Raw genomic sequence first — 19,099 nt, forward strand, 5'->3', positions numbered from 1 at the left:
GAATAGTGTTCATGGGTCATTTGCTTCCCACAGAACACTTTCTTTTTGGGGGATGGGATTCACTTAATTGCTCCCTCCAAAATGTGGATGTAATCATTTTGGAATTTCTTAAAGAAAATGTGTCTAGATACTATAAAGATATCTATCATCAGCTATTTGTATAAAATGTTGCTGAGTTCTAGTAAAAATACAAACATATATTTCTTGAATTGATAAATGCAGCAACAATGTTGTTTATATTTACCCTTCATGCAGCAATATATTATTTGTATTTGTCCTGGGTGGTTGCTATTCATATTCGATGATGTCTCCTCTTGCAGATTAATATTCACTTTGAAAAGCACCTGCCTCAAAATTCTAAAGAACAATTCATGAGTGAAAAGAATCATTTCAGATGAAAGTTAAAATGCTATTGTAAAATTGCCTTTTCTCTCCTCCTGCTTGAAGATAAACAATTTTCCATGAATATAAGGCAGAGGCCCTATCTCTCACCCAAATCAGAATGTGTCCTATACTGAGCTTATTGTGGTCTATTAAAAGAAATCCTTCCCTGTGGCAACCATTTTGCAGGTTTCAAGTAGATAAATGCCTTCCAAGAGGGATAAGAATGCATTTCTACAAAACTGCATTAAAGAGTAATGTTTGTCAACGACTCCGATAAAAACTTCACAGTCACAATTCTTTTTAGTTGCGGCTAACGCATTGGCAATGCGCAAAGCTGATTGGTCCGGCGAGGCTGCCTACAGGTTAGCAGGCCTCATTTCCAATCTCTGACAGCAATATGTGTCGCCGCACGCTTCATCCCGATTGCTCATGTTCAACACAAACCCTGGTCACTCTATATATGGAAATCACTGTCTTCAGGGCGAAAAAAAATTAAAAAGGTGAGATTGGCACTTTAACCTCCATGGCCCCCTGCAAATATGTTTTAGTCTGATACATTATACTATTGCGAATTATTTATCAAGAAGATACAAGCTTGATATTTCAAAAAATAATGAGATGTTCAGGTGGCAGCTGGAATGTTCTGCTTCGGCGAGCAGCATCTATGAATCCGGGGAAATGAAGTACATATGGCGGGCCGGGACACACCATGCGGAGAATGTGAAGGAGTGGAGTGCACTGTTTTGGGTGGCATCCGCCCAAAAAGTTTGGAATGGAATATTGCTTTGTGATCTCGGTTTAATCTCTTTTTTCAGAATGGAAGAAACTAGCGACATTCAGACCATGCATTAACAATGAACCATTATCATAATTCACCTGAAATCAAGGTCAAAACCTGGGGAAAAAACGACATTGTTGTGCAAATACTACTTTTGTATGGATATTTAGGATTGAGAATGATTAATTTTTTAAAATTTTAAATATCATACAATACTTTTGACATGAAATGCCTCAATCTTAGTGTTAAAATTAGAAAATTTAGAAATGTTGAAGCTTCTGTCAGAAAGTGTTAATCGCTCACAACATGATCAAAGGGACACAGAGATTCAAAGGTATCAGACCAAACAGATGGTGTTGCTCTAACTCTTAAGTTGACAGGCCACCTTTCAACACAAGCTGTATTCAGAGAACAAATCACTGAAGTTATACCAAACACATCACAACAAATGAAGAATCAAAATCACTTCACACACCTTTTGAATCCAGTTGAAGTACAGATGTAGGATCTTAATTTGAGCTACAGCAGGAAAATAATCCTTCAGCAACAGGAAATGTGACTTATGTGGATTATAATTAATGGACATTATTTGTAGAGGTTGATACGTTTATCAATAGGGCAAATCAAGTATGAAATGTCAACGTGGAATTTCCAAACTTTAGAAGCCTTTTGAAAACTCAAATACACTGCAAGTTTGTATTTCCTGCCGTGTAGGAGAAAGCTCAGCAACAGAATGATCAAATTAAGATCTTACATTTGTACGTCGCCCTGCAGATAATTGTTATAATAAGGAACAAAGCAGACAAAGACTTTTAATTCAGGCACTGTCAGTCATTGTGTGCCCTCCTGTACAGCATGTCACATTTCATACTGGATCCTCATAATGCATTGATACATGTAATACAACTATTATAAACAGATTAATAACTCTTTGTTTGTCTTCATGTGAGAACAGGTTTTTGTGGATCTATACTGTAGTTCATAATGCTATCGTTAACATATTTATCTCGTATTTAAACATTTTAAATAATCTGTTATCTTGTATAAGGTTTATATCCCCCCAAAAATCATACTTTTCTTGCTTCTGGACTGCTACCCAGCTCTTGACCAAAAACAAGTATGTGCCATATAACAAAAGCATCAGGCATCCAAATTATACGTTTCAACTTGTAGATTTAGAAAAATACATCGAACCACAGGGAAAGAAATTGGTTTGTTTCAGACCATTTCCCTTCGCTCCCCAACTCCTTTCTTTTCATCTTGATTTATTTCATCCTCTCCGAACGTCCCATTGCTTTTCAGGTCCCCCTTTGTTCTTGGTGAAGGGCCCTTTTTATTTGGGAGAAATCTCCCATCTCAGACCCGCGCTTTGCCTTAATGCAGATCTTCATTAATCTCCTGGGCCGCTGTGGCCTCTGTGGCAACCAGCAGTTTTGATGGGAATTGAATTTGATTCTGCATTGTGGCTTGTATGGATGCTCACAATGGCCTGTGTTCCTTCCTGTGTCTGCACACAATCAGAGAGACCCAATTAAATAATTTGGTCCAATAAAGTGGAACAAAAGGACACGCAGGCCTAAAGTGAGGCCTCCAACATTTGCATTCTACCTTTTTTTTTGTATCATGTTAATTAATTTGCTTAGAAACCATAGGGGAAAGCACAATGAAAAACAGAGTAGCTCATTGAAAGTATGTTGGATAATGCTTTATATTCAGATGATGTGCTAAATCAACAATGTACAATAGAATATTCTCTCTATTTCTCTGGAGCGCAGATAACACTCTACCAGTGGCAGAATAAGGTAGCATTTAAATGCTGTTGCTATTTTTCAGTCTATAATTGCTATGTTGGTAATGTGAGCTTTGGACTTGGAGGCCAATAATTATCACATTTACGAAATATGCCCACATTTACAGCTTACTCTTTTGTTTGTTTTGTGTATGTTTTATAATGGGTATTATTTATTCAATCCAATGTCTAACTTGACTGGATATTCTATTTGCAAATACATATTGTTGGGTGATAACATGTGAGAAGGAGAGGACTTTTATCAGAATATCTTACAGATTTGACTGTTATCACATGATCACATGTGACTGCTATCTACAATGCCTCGGAGAAAACATGACCTGAATTAATAGAAAGTTAATCCTGAGATAAATATAACTAACAACTCTTGTTTACAGACAGGATGTGCACCCATTTGTCATCTCCAAGGAAGGCTATATGAATAGCCCCTGAGTGGCCCATGATAAGCAGTGATGGCTGTGTGCATATGGAGCTGTCTGTGGCCCTCTGTTAGGCTCTCCTGGACCAGCCAGTGTAATTGAAAGAAATGAGCCATGGAACTGACACATTAGCACTTTCCCAAGAGACCGCATGGGAAGACTGGATGGCACGGGCCTCGGCTACAGCACAAATACGTACACAAGCACACACACACACACACACACACACACACAAAGCTACCCCCTCCATACCCAGTGTACAAATACTATTAGACCGGTGGCTTCAGCCCAGGTATCACTGGTATGCCTGGAGTGAGCCAGCAGCACCCAGTGAGAGTGAAGGACAGACGGGGCTAAAGACTCAGGGCCTGGGTGGGTCTGAGGCAGGTACAGGGATAATGAGAAACTGCCCTGCAGCGAGTTAATCAGCTCATCCCTCTCCCTAGCACTCCCATTTATTTGCTGTTTATTCCCCAGTCTACAGCCCCCAGGGGGAGGACTGTCTGTGAGGCAGCACCTGCAGCCTCCCTGCTCAGAGATTTAGGGCTGTGAACGCAGCGTGTGGACTAGATTACGCTGGACAGTGATCAAACCTTATTTGCACTGTGATTAGACAAACTGCTCCCTGCACTGACCAGACTGAAGCAATTCCCCTTTAGTAATGTTATACGGCTGGCCGTGGTAAAAATGATTAACAGTGACTGACTGAAACGTGGCAGCCGGTCGTTCACCTCTCCGCAGCAATATCCCAGCAGCACTGCCCGGGTCCTGGGAGCAGCCTCACTCTCTCTGATCACACCATTTATTCACTTTTTATGGACACACTGTGTATAGATAAACATAACTCAATTCATCTTCAGTGCATGGATAATATTTATCATCATTCAGACGTCTGATGCAATAACTATGTATTATTATACATTTCTAGACCTATAGGCCTATTTCTTTTTTTGTTGTTGTTGCATATTGGTGGTTTGGAGACAAACTAATCCTTCATCAGAACACTGTCTTCATGTGATAGTCTGTGTATGTAGTAAGCTACAGTGTTGAGCAGACACAGTTTGGCCTGTATGGTAGGTGTTGGGTGGGCCACCCAGTCTGTATGTGTGAGAGAGACAATGACACACAGGGACTGGCTGAGTCAGCAGGACACTGGTCCCTTTCACTGATCTTATCACACTCCCTAGGCCCAACAAAGGCAAACTTAGTGGGCCTTTCCAGTTAAAAACACTCAAACCTGCTTTGCAGGAGTTCTTCCGGACGACGTGGCCTGACAAGGAACAAATCTGGGTCCTAAATGAAAGAATTCCATTTAGTACATGTTATAATAACTGGTCCATAGTGAGTATACTGAAAACTGCCCTTTATGTTGGTAGCTGTGTTCATACAGTGCATTCGGAAAGTATTCATACCCCTTAACTTATATTGTTAAGTTACAGCCTTGTTTAAAATGTATGAAATAGTTTTTTTTCCCCTCATCAATCTAGACACAATACCCCATAATGACAAAGCAAAAACAGGTTTTTAGAAATGTTGGCAAATGTATGAAATAAAAAAACTGATTTCACATTTGGCAGCGATTACAGCCTTGAGTCTTCTTGGGTATGACTCTACAAGCTTGGCACACCTGTATTTGGGGAGTTTCTCCTATTCTTTTCTGCAGATCCTCACAAAGCTCAGAGACTTATCTCGAAGCCGCTCCTGTTTTGTCTTGGCTGTGTGCTTAGGGTGGTTGTCCTGTTGGAAGATCAACCTTCGCCCCAGTCTGAGGTCCTGAGCACTCTGGAGCAGGTTTTCATCAAATATCTCTCTGTACTTTGCTACGTTCATCTTTCCCTCGATCCTCGCTAGTCTCCTTGTCCCTGCCGTTGAAAAACATCCCCATGCTGCCACCACCTATGCTTCACCGTAGGGATGGTGCCAGGTTTCCTCCAGATGTGATGCTTTACATTCAGGCCAAAGAGTTCAATCTTGGTTTCATGAGAATCTTGTTTCTCATGGTCTGAGAGTTCTTTAGGTGCCTTTTGGCAAACTCCAAGTGGGCTGTCATGTCCCTTTAACTGAGGAGTGGCTTCCGTCTGGCCACTCTACCATAAAGGCCTGGTAGGTGGAGTGCTGCAGAGATGGTTGTCCTCCACAGAGGAACTCTGGAGCTCGGGTTCTTGGTCACCTCCCTGGACAAGGCCTTTCCCCCCCTGATTGCTCGGTTTGGCCGGGTGGCCAACTCTAGGAAGAGTCTTTGTGTTTCCAAACTTCTTCCATTTTAAGAATGATGGAGGCCACTGTGTTCTTGGGGATCTTCAATGCTGCAGAAATGGTTTGGTACCCTTCCCCAGATCTGTGCCTCAACACAATCCTGTTTCGGAGCTCTACGCACAATTCCTTCGACCTCTGACATGCACTGTCAGCTGATATAGACAGGTGTGTGCCTTTCCAAATCATGTCCAATTAATTTAATTTACCACAGGTGAACTCCAATTAAGTTGTAGAAACATCTCAAGAATGATCAATGGAAACAGGATCTACCTGAGCTCAATTTCGAGTCTCATAGCAAAGGGTCTGATTAGTTATATAAATAAGGTATTTCTCTTTTTTAATTTTAATAAATGTGCAAACATTTCTAACAACCTGTTTTCACTTTGTCATTATGGGATATTGTGTGTAGATTGATGAGGAAAACATTTTATTTAATCCATTTTAGAATAAGGCGGTAACATAACAAAATACGGAAAAGGGGAAGGGGCCTGAATACTTTCCGAATGCACTGTATGTCTGCCATCACACGAAGGGTCGACCTTATTAATGATCAAATAAATTCGGTTATGATTTTAGCAACTGATTTCACATAGGATGTTGCATTGCGTACAACCGAGGCTCGATGGCCCTCTTCATACACTTGCAAACTTTCACGCACACACACATACACACAAAAACACACACATCATCTCAAGGCAAACAATATCTCATGTAACCTTCATGTGCATTGTGCTTAAAGGACTAAGGTCACTCACTGCATTCTGAACAGAAAGCACTCCTGCGAAGACATTGTACAGCAGATTTCAGTGCTTCAAAGGCACACAAAGCCTGCCTCTTTCTACCCAACGATCAGGCCGTCTTAAATATTTACACAATGCCCCCGAGTCTGAATAGGTACTGTATATAGTGCCCTGGCAAGGTCTTCTTTCTTTCACCTGCCTAGAGAAGTATTAATGAAGCAGTTTTCTGATCTGCTAGCTTTACAGATGTAGGACCTTCATTTGATCACCCTGTTGTGGTGTTCAAAAAGGCTTCTGAAGTTTGTCATTTCCACTTTGAAATTTCAGACTTGATTTTCCCTTACAATTTTTTTTTACATCACCTTCAAAAATGTCCATTAATTATAATCCACACAATAATTCACATGTCCTGTTGCTGCAGCATTATTTTCCTCCTGTAGGATACTGGCTCAAATGAAGATTCTACATATGGTCCTTGATCTTCCCCCATAATGCCAAGCAACAGCATTTCTCCATCATTTCTCAAGTATTTATTACCCTGGCCCTGATGCAAGGTCCATTTAGAAAAGCCTCTGAAAGATGGGAAAACATTACGGGAGATGTATAACAGCTGAGAAGAATGGATGGTAATGTTCATAATGGAATCTGAAAGCTTTCATTTTTGTTCTCATTGTCTCTCCGTCCTTTTCTAAACAACCTTCCCTTTTCCAGCTATCAATGCGAAGTTCTTTGAGAGAAAATGAAGTGCATTCAGGCTGCCTGAAAGGGGCTTTTAAAGTTGAGTACAGCTCTGACAAAGGGGAAGGTAGGCTTGCGCTGGCCTGAGAATGACTCAATGTGCATAACCTCACCATGTAAGATTCAAGACCCCAAAGAAATGGATGAATACTCTCCACCAATGAATGAAACTGGGTCCAGCACATATAGTAACCAAACCACAATACCTGTAGCTCACTCTGTATTCAAAGACAGATTTGGATGGAAGAAGAACAAAAGGGAAGTGATGTATCACCAGTGTTGTAGAAATGGTGAAATATTTTAAGATTACAAGAGTAGAGTTCAAGCTTTGCTGTCACTTGAGAAAGACACAGACATTATTGCTGTTGAATTCTGTCTGTGTGCCGACAATGAAAGACTATTTTTCCATAACAATTTTTTGGAGGGAGATATTTCTCCAGCATATTATTGCAGTATTTTTATTGATTTGGAAGCTTTGAAAAGATATGAATCTTGAAGATGAATGTACATTTACGATAAGATACAAAGAGCATTTTTCTTAGCTGTCAGCCCCTCTCCCATAGCTCACGGCCCCCTTCTCACTTCATTCTGCTAACTGGTGCTCAAAGCTTCCCCGTCGCTGACCAAGCATCAGCCTCCCTGCACTGATAAATGGGCTTCTTTGAATTGATGGCAGGCTGGAGGAAAAAGAGATAATCCTAGATAATGTGGATACAGTTTTTATTTCTTGTCACCCAATTAAACTGCAATTATCCCAAGTGGAAGAGAGGAGAAAAGTGGAAAGAATGGCAGAAGAATGGAGGACTGAGGCTCCCTGGGACTCTTTCTAGCAGACACATTAGCCCAGATTTGCTCCATTCTGATAAAAGAGACCATTCCTTGCACTTGGCAGTGCACAGCAAGTGGCAGACCAGCTGCAACCTGCGGCTTAGAATAGAATGCCTGTACAACGTTTGTGCCATGCCTCAAAGTGGCTGGGAAGAAAAAGACCAAGATGTATACAGGTTGTCTCTCGTCTAAAGCAATATGGCATTTGGATGGGAGCCCTTTGTGCCTTTAGTGGAGCTAAGGACATCAAGGTTTTAGCCCCAAATAGTCCCTGTGGACTTTTTGGTTTTATGATGCAAATGCCCAGGGCACAATGTCGGAAGCAAAACAAAAGTGTATATTATGGGGAACCTTTGTCATCACTACATTGCCAGTGACTGATCAATGTAAGAACCCTGGAGTGGACTACACAGGGGTTCACAAACCTGCTTACGATCCCGGGGCGAACCCAAATCTGCTTTGACCCTGAGCCTGTGTGTGCCTACTGTTCCTTCAAAGAATCAACCTGGCTGCTTAAAAAGAGAAGCTTCCTCTTCACATTGTCTGCCTGCAGATGAATCGGGAGCATGTGAAACCAACCACTGGCACAAAATCTAGGCAGTAAATGAATGGTCTTGTAATTACTGTTCCTCGTAGTAATTATCACCGGGCACAATTTATGGATTTCATTATTGATTTGACTTGACCCTCGGCAGAGAGCGCTTAATTTGGAGACACTCTGGGCTGTCTGATGCCTTATAACAGCTCTGTGGGACTGTAGGGAAGCTGAGCTCTATGGACGTGGCTGTCACTGGCGTCTTTAGCCAGGGACGTCCCACCGGATCATTCAATGTGCTGTGCGAGGGTGCAGCTAACCCTAACCCTTTGGTGTGGCCAGTCGTTTGGGGTGGTGCTCTGCACGGGTATCGACTTTTGCCTCCCATAAAAAGCAACGGCGGTGGAAACCAAAAGGAGCGTTCATAATGACCCAGCATTAATCCTGACGCAACCGTTTAGAGCGTTGAAGTCTTTGATTTGTGAAGAAGGCCCCTGTTCCACCGTATCACTACCCCTCCCTCTCATGCTCCATAGATTAACAGATTATTTAACTCATTAGGCAAACATTATCTCAACGCCCAAATACAGACTGCTTGCCGTAGAAAACTGATAAGTATATCCCCTTTTGCAGTAGCATCGAATAACACTGCAACAGCATGTGCTGCTGTCTGCACAGTAACAGCTCCAGCTGCATGGCAGTAATGTATTGCTGATTATGGAGAGGAGAGTCTACTTTGTCAAAATGTGATCAATAATCCCCATAAATGTCTCATGTGCTCTGCATTAAGAACAGGCTGAATAAGCAACATGTGAGGGCCCTGTGTGAATGTAGCCTCTCCACTTGCTGTGGCCATCAAATCATGAGATCACCTGAGACAGCCCCTGTCACAGCCCCCTCACACAGGATGCGCTGACAGGACACATGCCCTCCAATTGATCACACTGTCATTCAAGCTGCCATGCTCTGCTTAAACACACACATTGGCTCACTTTGTGTGTGTGTGTGTGTGTGTGTGTGTGTGTGTGTGTGTGTGTGTGTGTGTGTGTGTGTGTGTGTGTGTGTGTGTGTGTGTGTGTGTGTGTGTGTGTGTGTGTGTGTGAGCTTGTGTGTGTATTTAAGCAGAGCATGGCAGCTTGAATGACAGTGTGATCACAAACAAATACCTACAGTCCATATGCATCAGAAATATATTCATAACGCAGCAACTAGATGCTGTGCGGTCCATTTTTTTTTTCAAACGGTTGACCTCCATGTTAGAACCCAAAACCTTTTGAAAACATATCCCAGTCTCAGGAATGGCCACTTGTTTTGTCACTTTGGCATGTCAGACACCATGGCTATAATAGGTTTACCTTGAGAGATGTGACATTCAGCGGCAACAATGAGCCATCTGCAGGAACACTGTTATTTTAGTCTATTGAAAAGCGAGAGTTTTTTTTTTCTTTCTTTCAATGACATGGTTATTATCCTGGTCACTTAATCTCCTCAAATAAGATTGATTTCCCTTTTCAAGCAGTGTTAGAGTGGCTCTGTTGGAAAGATCCAGGCCCTGGGAACCATAGTCAAGGTTCCAATGCATCCTCACAATTTCTTCATTTGCTAGAGGTCACAGCTACTATGGGTGCTCCCTTGACATACTGATGGCCGAACATACAAAGGCTCCTTCATTGTTAGAACTGGTTGAGAAGAGCAGAAGTACCTCCACAATTCATGCCCGGAAAATATATGGTTTTGTGTGTGTCATATAAATACAACTTTTCTTTATGTAGGACAATCTGGTGCATCTTGATAGACATGTGGATGACAGTAAAGAGATGACCTTGCTCTAGTTCTGTGATGTTATTGTTTTACACACAGTGGAGGTGACCATTACGTAGGAGCTGTTTTTGTTCTTCCTTTCATTCACATTTCATTCAGCGTTTGCCAAGTGACACTGGCAGGACAAAATCCATTTGCAAATCCATTACATGTATCATAATACATGTTGTAAAATAGCCCTTGAAATGTGCGCTGGGTATTTTGAGTAATCAATAATCATGAATTTATAGGCCTTAACTCGTGATCTATGCATGTACAGTTGTATAACATGTATGTATCGGTCCTCATTGCTTCCAATACCCTGAGTCACATCCACACATCTAAAGTCAGAATAGTATGGCTTTAACTGTGGCGCTACTGTGACACGGGAATTCACATCCCCTCAAGGCTCTATTTTCAGGCCCACAGTAACATCAGCAAAAGTATTAATAAAAGTCAAAGGTTGAACAAGATAGGTGTACTTTCAACCTTTACATAGAAGTGCCAACGTTGTCTCTGCTTGCCTTTGAGCTTGTGTACAATGTCACAGATGAACAAGGCATTCACTCTCTTTCGCAGAAGGACGATGGCACAATATGAAGGACCAAATAGCATGTCAGTGCGCTGCTACAGGTTCAAGGAGATAGGATCACTTTTTGTGTGCCAAACGGCCTCAATTCTGCCTCCACAGAAAAGGGGAGAGAGACTAAAAGAGGACTGAGAAAGAAGAGCCTTTGTGGGGGCTAAGGGAGAGGGTGGATGAAAAATTGCCTGGGTGAATCAGTTTCCTTCTGATCCCAACTGGAACTATAAATGTATCTGAGAGATGAGCTATCTATCTATGGCGCAGCTGCTTTCTTCCCTGTGTGCCTGTGATGAGTTAGCAGGACCTGGTGATAAAGCTGATGGAGGGGGTGCTATCAGGTGGCAGGGTGGGTAATTACAACTCTCTATTTGGGCTGTGTAGCGATGCCGGGCTCGATAAGGAGGGAATAATGAGGAAAAGGGGGCAGCGATAATGCACCCGCTAAATGGTGGGAAATAGTGTATGATGGCAAAAGTCATCTTGATGCCTGCAGGGATACAAGTGTCTTCTTTGGGATTTAAACCATAGGACTCAGCAAGAGAGAAAATGTTGTTTTTTTTAAGCTAAACGTGTGCCCCGTGGGAGGTTGCCGGGATATCTGCGTTGAGGAAATCTGACTTTTTGACAAAAGGCTCTGAAGGTCGCTCTATAATGATTCAGGAGGTCTGTTTAGCCTCCGCTGTTATTTAGTTTTGCCTCGAGGTGTGGCGATATCCCTCAATGGAAGATTATATGTAATGCACTGGCACGACTTGGTGTTCTTATCAACCTTGTGATTTCCTTGTCCTCCCTCCTCTACAGCTCTTCTTGTTCCATAATGTGCTTTCAAACTTTTGGCATTATTTGTTGTATCTGCCAATTCTCAGGTCCAAAAAGATTGAATTGACAAGCACCCCCCCCCCCCCAGCCCCCAACAACCCCACATCAATTCAGCTTCTTGCTGAGTGAAGCAGGTGAGTTGCTATTACATCCAGTACCACTGCTGTATCACTGCTAGACAAACGGCTTCTACAATACGGTAGAATGCAGCATTCTTCAAGGTAGAGGCCCCTTTACTTGGTTTACTTTCTTTACTGTTTCTTTGGTTAATGCTCCGCTTTATGAGAAGATCATTTTTATTCATTAAATCGTCTTGATATGCATAATATTTAGGTTTTGGTGGGGTAAATGTGTTGGTTCTTTACCACAGTAATTCACAGTAGAACAAAGACACTAAAGTCTGCCCTGAGGAGCAATAAAGACTGTATGATTAGAATAATTACAGAACTGGAGAAGTCATTTGGCACGTAGTGAATGTTTTAAGAACACATCATGCAAAATAGGTCACATTAAAAACAACAACAAAATATTAACTTTGCTCACATTAATTATGTATTTATTCCAAGCTCAATATGGCTCATTACAAGTAATGCAGGAGACCTTATTGTTGATTTGCCAAACCTGACATTACGTACCCTGACACTTGAGAACATTTACTAGGCATTGTATAAACACAGAACACACGAGACAAAATTACTTCTAATCTAAATGCATACATCTTTAAATAGTAATCAATTGGATTTTACACATGACTGAACTGTTTAAGCCATTATCTCTATCTCAAAAGCTGACTAGGTATTAAGATAAGATTCTGCAGCAAACAGTATTTAATGGATGACAAATTGAGTTTCAATAGCGTCTGGCTCAGGAGATCATGCAGAGAACATTTTATCCTCTATGTTTAATTAGATTACATTGAAACTAAACAGCTTTCACTGCTCTGGCGTTTTTTCTTTTGAAATGTAAAGAATTCTGTCCTAATTTCTAATAGCTTTTTGTCATTGTACCCTAATTCTCAAAACACAGTATTGCTCAATGCAGATACACAAAATGGGCTATGTGAGGTAAGCTGGCTGATCTCTCGTACAATTATAGACAAGAGAATATTGAGCCTGTTTCATTTCAACCTTATCCACAATATATCTCAATGCCATCTCAACGATGCAAACAAAACGGTTTAATTAAAATAAATAAAAAATGATGTGCTCATGCTTTACTGTACATTGACAAGCAGCTTTAAAAACAGGAAAAAATAAGGATGGTTTGAATTTTTTTCAAGAAAGACACATAAAACAACATGAATACCAGAACATGACCACCTGACTACCTCCCTATTGATCTAATTGGTATAGATCTACATAGAGATGGCCTTACTCTCTTCCTTGCTGTCAGGAAGGAGATGATACAGTAGGGTAAAAGGAAGAAGGCAGTGCTGTGATCATCCAAGCTGAAAGAAAAGGACCACCACATCAGCTACATGATCTGGACCCCTCCCTCTCCACATCTCCAACCCTAACCATGATAATGACCGCACTTTCATGTTGGAGTAAATATGGTCGAGTCCTGTGGTTTGAAGGGGTTGACTGTAGCTGGCTGTTGTTTACCCCAGATCAGTTTACTGTGTAAAAGAAACGATGTCTGATACCAGGAGGACAAGTCATCTGCTCTCTAACAATTTCCTCTGTGGAAATGATTTGGATCTCTTCCCTCTCTGCTTTGGAGAATGACAGTAAACAACAGGGTGCAGCTATGCCCTGGTAGTGTAATTATCAGTGAAAGGAAAATGAAGAGATAAACTCCACATCATCTAAGTGTCTTTGTAGATGGGGTTCTATATGTCAACCGCAAGATCATAGGGTAATGTCCTTGTCAACTATGTAATATAGCACGCTGCATATTACATGCAAAGCTATAGAGATGTTGCTGCAAATAAAACAACCAACTTGTGCTCCTATCTGCAAATTCTCTCACCTCTCACCCATTTCAGACTGTATGATGGCTAGAGCTTTGGAGTGAACTGTGCGCGATCTCTCCATAAAAATGTCCCCATGTGCTTGTTGTGCTGTCTGCCTTCCATTTGCATGCAATTTTTCTTTTCAGCCTTATCACCAGACAGTATGCTGTGAGGTGGGAGTGCTCTGCTCCCTTCGTTTCAGAGGATGGACCCAGGCTTTATCACAAGGTAATTCTCCCACTCTCACTAGCCCATCTTGAATGATTTAACTGTTATTCCCATTCTAACCCAGGCCCCGGGAGAGGGAAAGACAACAGAAAAAAGCTTTAAAAAACACTCATTTACATCAATTTATTAGATCTTAATTACACATGTTTGCCAAGCTGGGAAATAGTGTTACTGTGTCATTAAATAGAAAAGGAAATAAATGAATCATTGACAATCTGCTAAATCAAATAGGGGTGAGGTTCAGGTGTGGAAATACTAATTGAATTGAAGGTTTATTCAGCAAGCCCTTATCATTTCTAATAACTATGGGCATTTTCAGTTAAGTCAATCTCTGGGTGCACACTATAATCTCCTGGTCATGCTTCAGCAACAGGCTATTATGATTCAGTAATTATACACAGTATTAAATACTGATGAGTTCAGAATTAAATGTGTGTTTTATTTCCCCCCCAACAAATTGCAATAGTGGGGGAGTAACGTTTATAAGGTTCATGATTATGAGAGGATGAAAAACATAACTTTGTGTGCTCAATGGACTGTACGCTTACACACTTACTATCTACAGATGATAACTTTTCCCTTAACTTATTCATATAATTCATAGCTATTTGCGTGTTTGTGTCATAAAATGAGATGCTCTTCAGAATGATTCGCGCGGTTCACTGCTAGAATGTTATCTAAAGCAATGACAGCACCACAATAGGAGCACACCACAGTGTTGAGAGACGCGCATACTTTCAGTCAAGGCAGCAGCTTGTCTCTCTCAGAAGCGTCATCGCGCACTTGTCAATCAGCGGACGGTCCTTTTGACGCGCATCATCTCCACCTGATTATCAGGTTTCCTCCAGGTTGAGACAATGGGCGGTCTTTCAGTGCCGAGGGCACTATTTCCCGGACACAATGATACAACATTATTCTCGCTCGTTTAGGCTTATTAAATTTGAAAACGTATATCACACCAACTGAGAGAAAACGACAGCAGTCAATGGAGCTGTATTTCCCTTCTAAATAGCGCATCCTATTGAGTTCATCCAATGTCATTCAATCACAACTTTTTTTCTTCATTAATTGTTATCATGCATGATTTATAGCACATTATCTCAACGTATCGCATCAACCCCTCTCCTTGTATTACTGTTGATTTGAACACTGTAATGGCTCATGGGATGTGCTGGACATGAGAGTTTTCATGAGAATTAATTGAAATTGATGATAAGACTTTATGTAGGACACAATTTATATGCAACAATAATAATAATGATAATGATACTACTACTACTACTAATAATAATAATACAAATAATAATAAAGAAATTACAGGAGGAATAAGATGTAATATTGCCACTGTTCAGTATCTTACCAGCTGAGGTGTCAAATTTCGACTCAGCCTACAAGTGCAAATCATTTTTGAAAGACGACTTTATATTTAATTCAATTTGGCATTAATTCATACACTATATCAAATAAAACGCACTGACTATAAATCGGCATTGTAAATTGTTTGATGCAGCCTTATTTTCACTTTCATTTTAATAATTATGCACAACAGAGAAGGTACGGGAACAAACCACTTAAACATACAATTTACTCAACGAGTCTTTCAGATAACTGTAATTGCTTAGTTGAATATTCGACAACCTAATTTCGGTTGTCGATTCGCCGCCCTTGGGAAAGTCTTTTGAAGTGAAAGTGAAAGGGAGAATTCAGGAAAAATAATTAATTTCACCAAGCACGTTTAGAGACACTCTACCCTCCTCTGTATTTAGGCATTTAATGACAAAATGATTTTGCACAATATCAGAAAATTAAAGAAGACATTCTTTACCACGTTATCTTGCGTCTAGACGTATAAACATTTCTGTAATGTTTGTGCCACTCCTGGAGCATGGGACAGGCAGTAGCCCACCATTCAGGAAGAGATTAAATGACAATATAGGCTACTGTAGTTGTAAGAGCCATTGCATCGTAGACTGTAACAGTAGGCATATTTAGATCAAATAACAAGTAAAGACACAAGTTATTTAGAAATAAAATAGTGTGCAGTCGGGGAAGAGGGAGAGTGAGAGAATTAAGAGAGTAGAGCCTATTCACGTTTCCTTCACCACCGCTCTTTCCCCTGTCAATGAGCGTCTTATTCAATCAATTGTTTTAAAACAAACCTTTTATTTAATTTATGGAAACCTCATGCTCCTAGTCAACTGAAATGTACTGTATATCTTGGAATAAGTTTTCAACGTGCTTGGTGAATTACTAAAGATAGGCCAAGACAACACTTCTCAGGAACCGTTCACTTTTGGTTGCAAGTCATGTATATGTACCTGAATATGTCTAACTATACTAAAATGAATACTTACAATAACAAAAAAGTTTGCATTAGTAATCATAATTACACATTTATTATAATGTAATAATATATCGTGATAAATTATCCTTATGATAATATGCTTTAAAGACCTGTACGATTAACTTAACTATAAAGGGCATATAGGATATCCTACAGCCAAATATATGGTGATGCATTTTCCTCCGAGTCCCTGGTCCTCCTCGCGCTCAGGGTGGGATTAAAAGAGCGCTGTGTGTGTTTACACGTACTGCGCATGCTCCTGTGGCACTTTCACTACCTGCCTCTGAAAACCTTATTTCACATGGAGCAGCCCGGAGTTATCAACCATTTGCGTAAACGCTGGATTCAAGTGCTGAGTGGCGGTTAACAGTCTCTGGCGATAGCAGCAAAACAAGATAAGAACTGCAGCTCTAGATATATTGCCTTCTGTCTTCGATGCTATTTTGTCCTCGTCGGATATCAACATGCATCAGAAAACCTAACTTTTATAGAGTTTCTCATCAGAACGCTGCGCATTGCTCTTTTCAAAACGGATATCTTACTACGGTGTGATGAAGCACTGATATTTTACGTAAGTAATGGAAATATACTTTTTGAAACATTTTATCTCACTCTAATGTATTTCTGCGAAATATATTTAATTGGATTTCTTAGTTTTATTATATATGTAGGTCTATGTAACTTTTTACAGTGTGTTAGTTAGGCAAACTGAGACTATACTGTCACTAAATATTAGAAAGAGACTTGACATATTGTCTGTGATATTTACCTTTTCAGACCAAAAGTATTTTGTACCAACATGTCTAAACCAATGGATCACGTAAAACGCCCGATGAATGCCTTCATGGTTTGGTCCAGAGCGCAGAGAAGAAAAATGGCTCAGGAGAACCCAAAAATGCACAACTCCGAGATCAGCAAAAGATTGGGAGCGGAGTGGAAACTTCTCACCGAGTCAGAGAAAAGGCCATTCATTGACGAAGCTAAACGACTGAGAGCCATGCACATGAAGGAACACCCTGACTATAAATACAGACCTAGGCGGAAGCCAAAGACTCTGATGAAAAAAGACAAGTTTGCCTTCCCAGTGCCCTACAATCTTGGAGAGCACGACGCGCTTAAAGTTAGCGGTCTATCTCATGGAGCACTTCACGAGTCCCTATTAGGGAACCCAGACAAGGCAGCAGCGGCAGCGGCGGCCGCAGCAGCGAGAGTCTTCTTCAACCCGTCCATGACCACGAACCCCTATTCATTTTTTGACCTCGGGTCGAAGATGTCAGAGCTTTCCTCTCCATCGTTTCCTTACCCATCTCTGGGGTACCCTGGTGGCACGGCTTTCTCTGGAACTGGTAGTGTTGGTGGAACACACACTCACACTCACTCTCATCCAGCCCCGGGCAACCCAGGCTACATGATCCCCTGTAACTGTACGGGCTGGCCCTCTGCGGGTCTTCAGCCACCGCTAGCCTACATCCTGCTGCCTGGCATGGGCAAACCTCAACTTGACTACCCTGCATATGCAGCGGCATTATGATAGCCTATATTGGATTTAGGAGACGTTTAAATGTGAAGAAAAAAATATTCATGCAAGAGTTTATTATGCATGCACAAACTTGTACATGTGATGAAGTGCTCGTTGTCTCAGATATCACATGTGTATGTATATTGATTAATGCCTTTATCGAAGGTAATTCTTATATAGCGAACTCTCTAAACTAATATTCATACATCTCCGGGCAAATCCCAGAGGGACAGAACAAAAGGATGGCAGAAATACTGAACTGGGGAGGAAAGGGTAGGAGATCTATTTGCCCGTGTCAATGTGAATACTCATTTGAAAGGTACCATATTTGATTTATATCTGTTGCAAATGCACCTGCTTGACTTGTTGTTATCAAGTAGGCCTAGTTTACTGCATCCCACAACAAATCAGATATAGGTAAACATGAACTGGCCATAACTTTCTTCATATATTGTACCTGATAATTCAATATTGTTTAAAGAGTCTAATCACTGGCTATTATGATTTATATTGTTGGTCAAGAAGGAATGATAATTGTTTGTCCGTCTGGCTTTCTTGTTTCAATCAGAATGACATAAGCCTGTAAATGTGTACAGATAAATGATGCTAATAGTTAATTTGCCATTAGGCTAGTGCTTGAGATAGGGCCTGGAACTGACTGGGTTGTTTGATTAGAAATCCAGTGTATATTTTGAGTTTTTAAACACTGTTTTATAGATGTCTGTACTATTTATTGTTTAGTGGAATGATTATGGTGACCCTGTCGATTGAACAGAGGACATACCCTGTCCTGTAACATTTGCACAGTAAATAGGAAGTGCTTATATAATGTAATTTATTTTAAAGAATGACGAGCCCAAAAGTTTTTTAATTCGACTACAATCGTTCGCCTTTCTGTCAACATTGGCAAGACACAAAATTATCACTGATCATTTTTGATTCTTGAGACTTGTGCATTTACGTGCATAAGGAGCATCATTCGTTTTTACTAACTCTTAATGAAGTTGTCTGTTTTGTGTTTTATTTAACACCACTTACATGTACTTTAAACTCTTAAATGCTATTCTTTTCATTTGTTGAACAAAGGATTATAATAAAGCGTATGCGGACAAACAGAAAGAATCGCTGTAGTTCTTGTTGAATTGCTAACAAGATTTTTATCTGAATTGCCCTGATGTGGTCAGTCCAGGTGAAGTGTAAGGTATCCTCCAAAGGCCGCTTTTGTTCGTGTTTTGAATAGCATTACTCGGAAATCTAAATCAACCCATTGTAATCAAGAGCCAAAACCTGATTTATCACAATTTTAATCGTGAATAGGAAGGAAGATACAACTGAGTGGGTTTCTTTTAAGCCCTCTATTC

At 40.7% G+C, this 19,099-nt stretch overlaps 1 protein-coding gene across 1 annotated transcript; it reads left to right on the forward strand.

Moving 5' to 3' along the window:
* The first annotated feature begins 16,653 nt into the window (after window positions 1–16,653).
* On the forward strand, window positions 16,654–18,857 carry LOC110520163 (transcription factor Sox-21-B). The gene is made up of 2 exons (XM_021597289.3): window positions 16,654–16,790; window positions 16,997–18,857. The coding sequence occupies exon 2, from the start codon at window positions 17,019–17,021 to the stop codon at window positions 17,748–17,750; it is 732 nt and encodes a 243-aa protein (XP_021452964.1). The 5' UTR covers window positions 16,654–16,790; window positions 16,997–17,018; the 3' UTR covers window positions 17,751–18,857.
* The last annotated feature ends 242 nt before the right edge of the window (window positions 18,858–19,099 follow it).

Source organism: Oncorhynchus mykiss, chromosome 3 (genome assembly GCF_057628025.1).
Source record: "Oncorhynchus mykiss isolate SJ-2025 chromosome 3, ASM5762802v1, whole genome shotgun sequence".
Lineage (NCBI taxonomy): Eukaryota > Metazoa > Chordata > Actinopteri > Salmoniformes > Salmonidae > Oncorhynchus > Oncorhynchus mykiss.

Bases quoted from the DNA above. Each gene is read 5' to 3' on its own strand.
- LOC110520163 (XM_021597289.3), top strand. From the start codon at position 17,019: ATGTCTAAACCAATGGATCACGTAAAACGCCCGATGAATGCCTTCATG.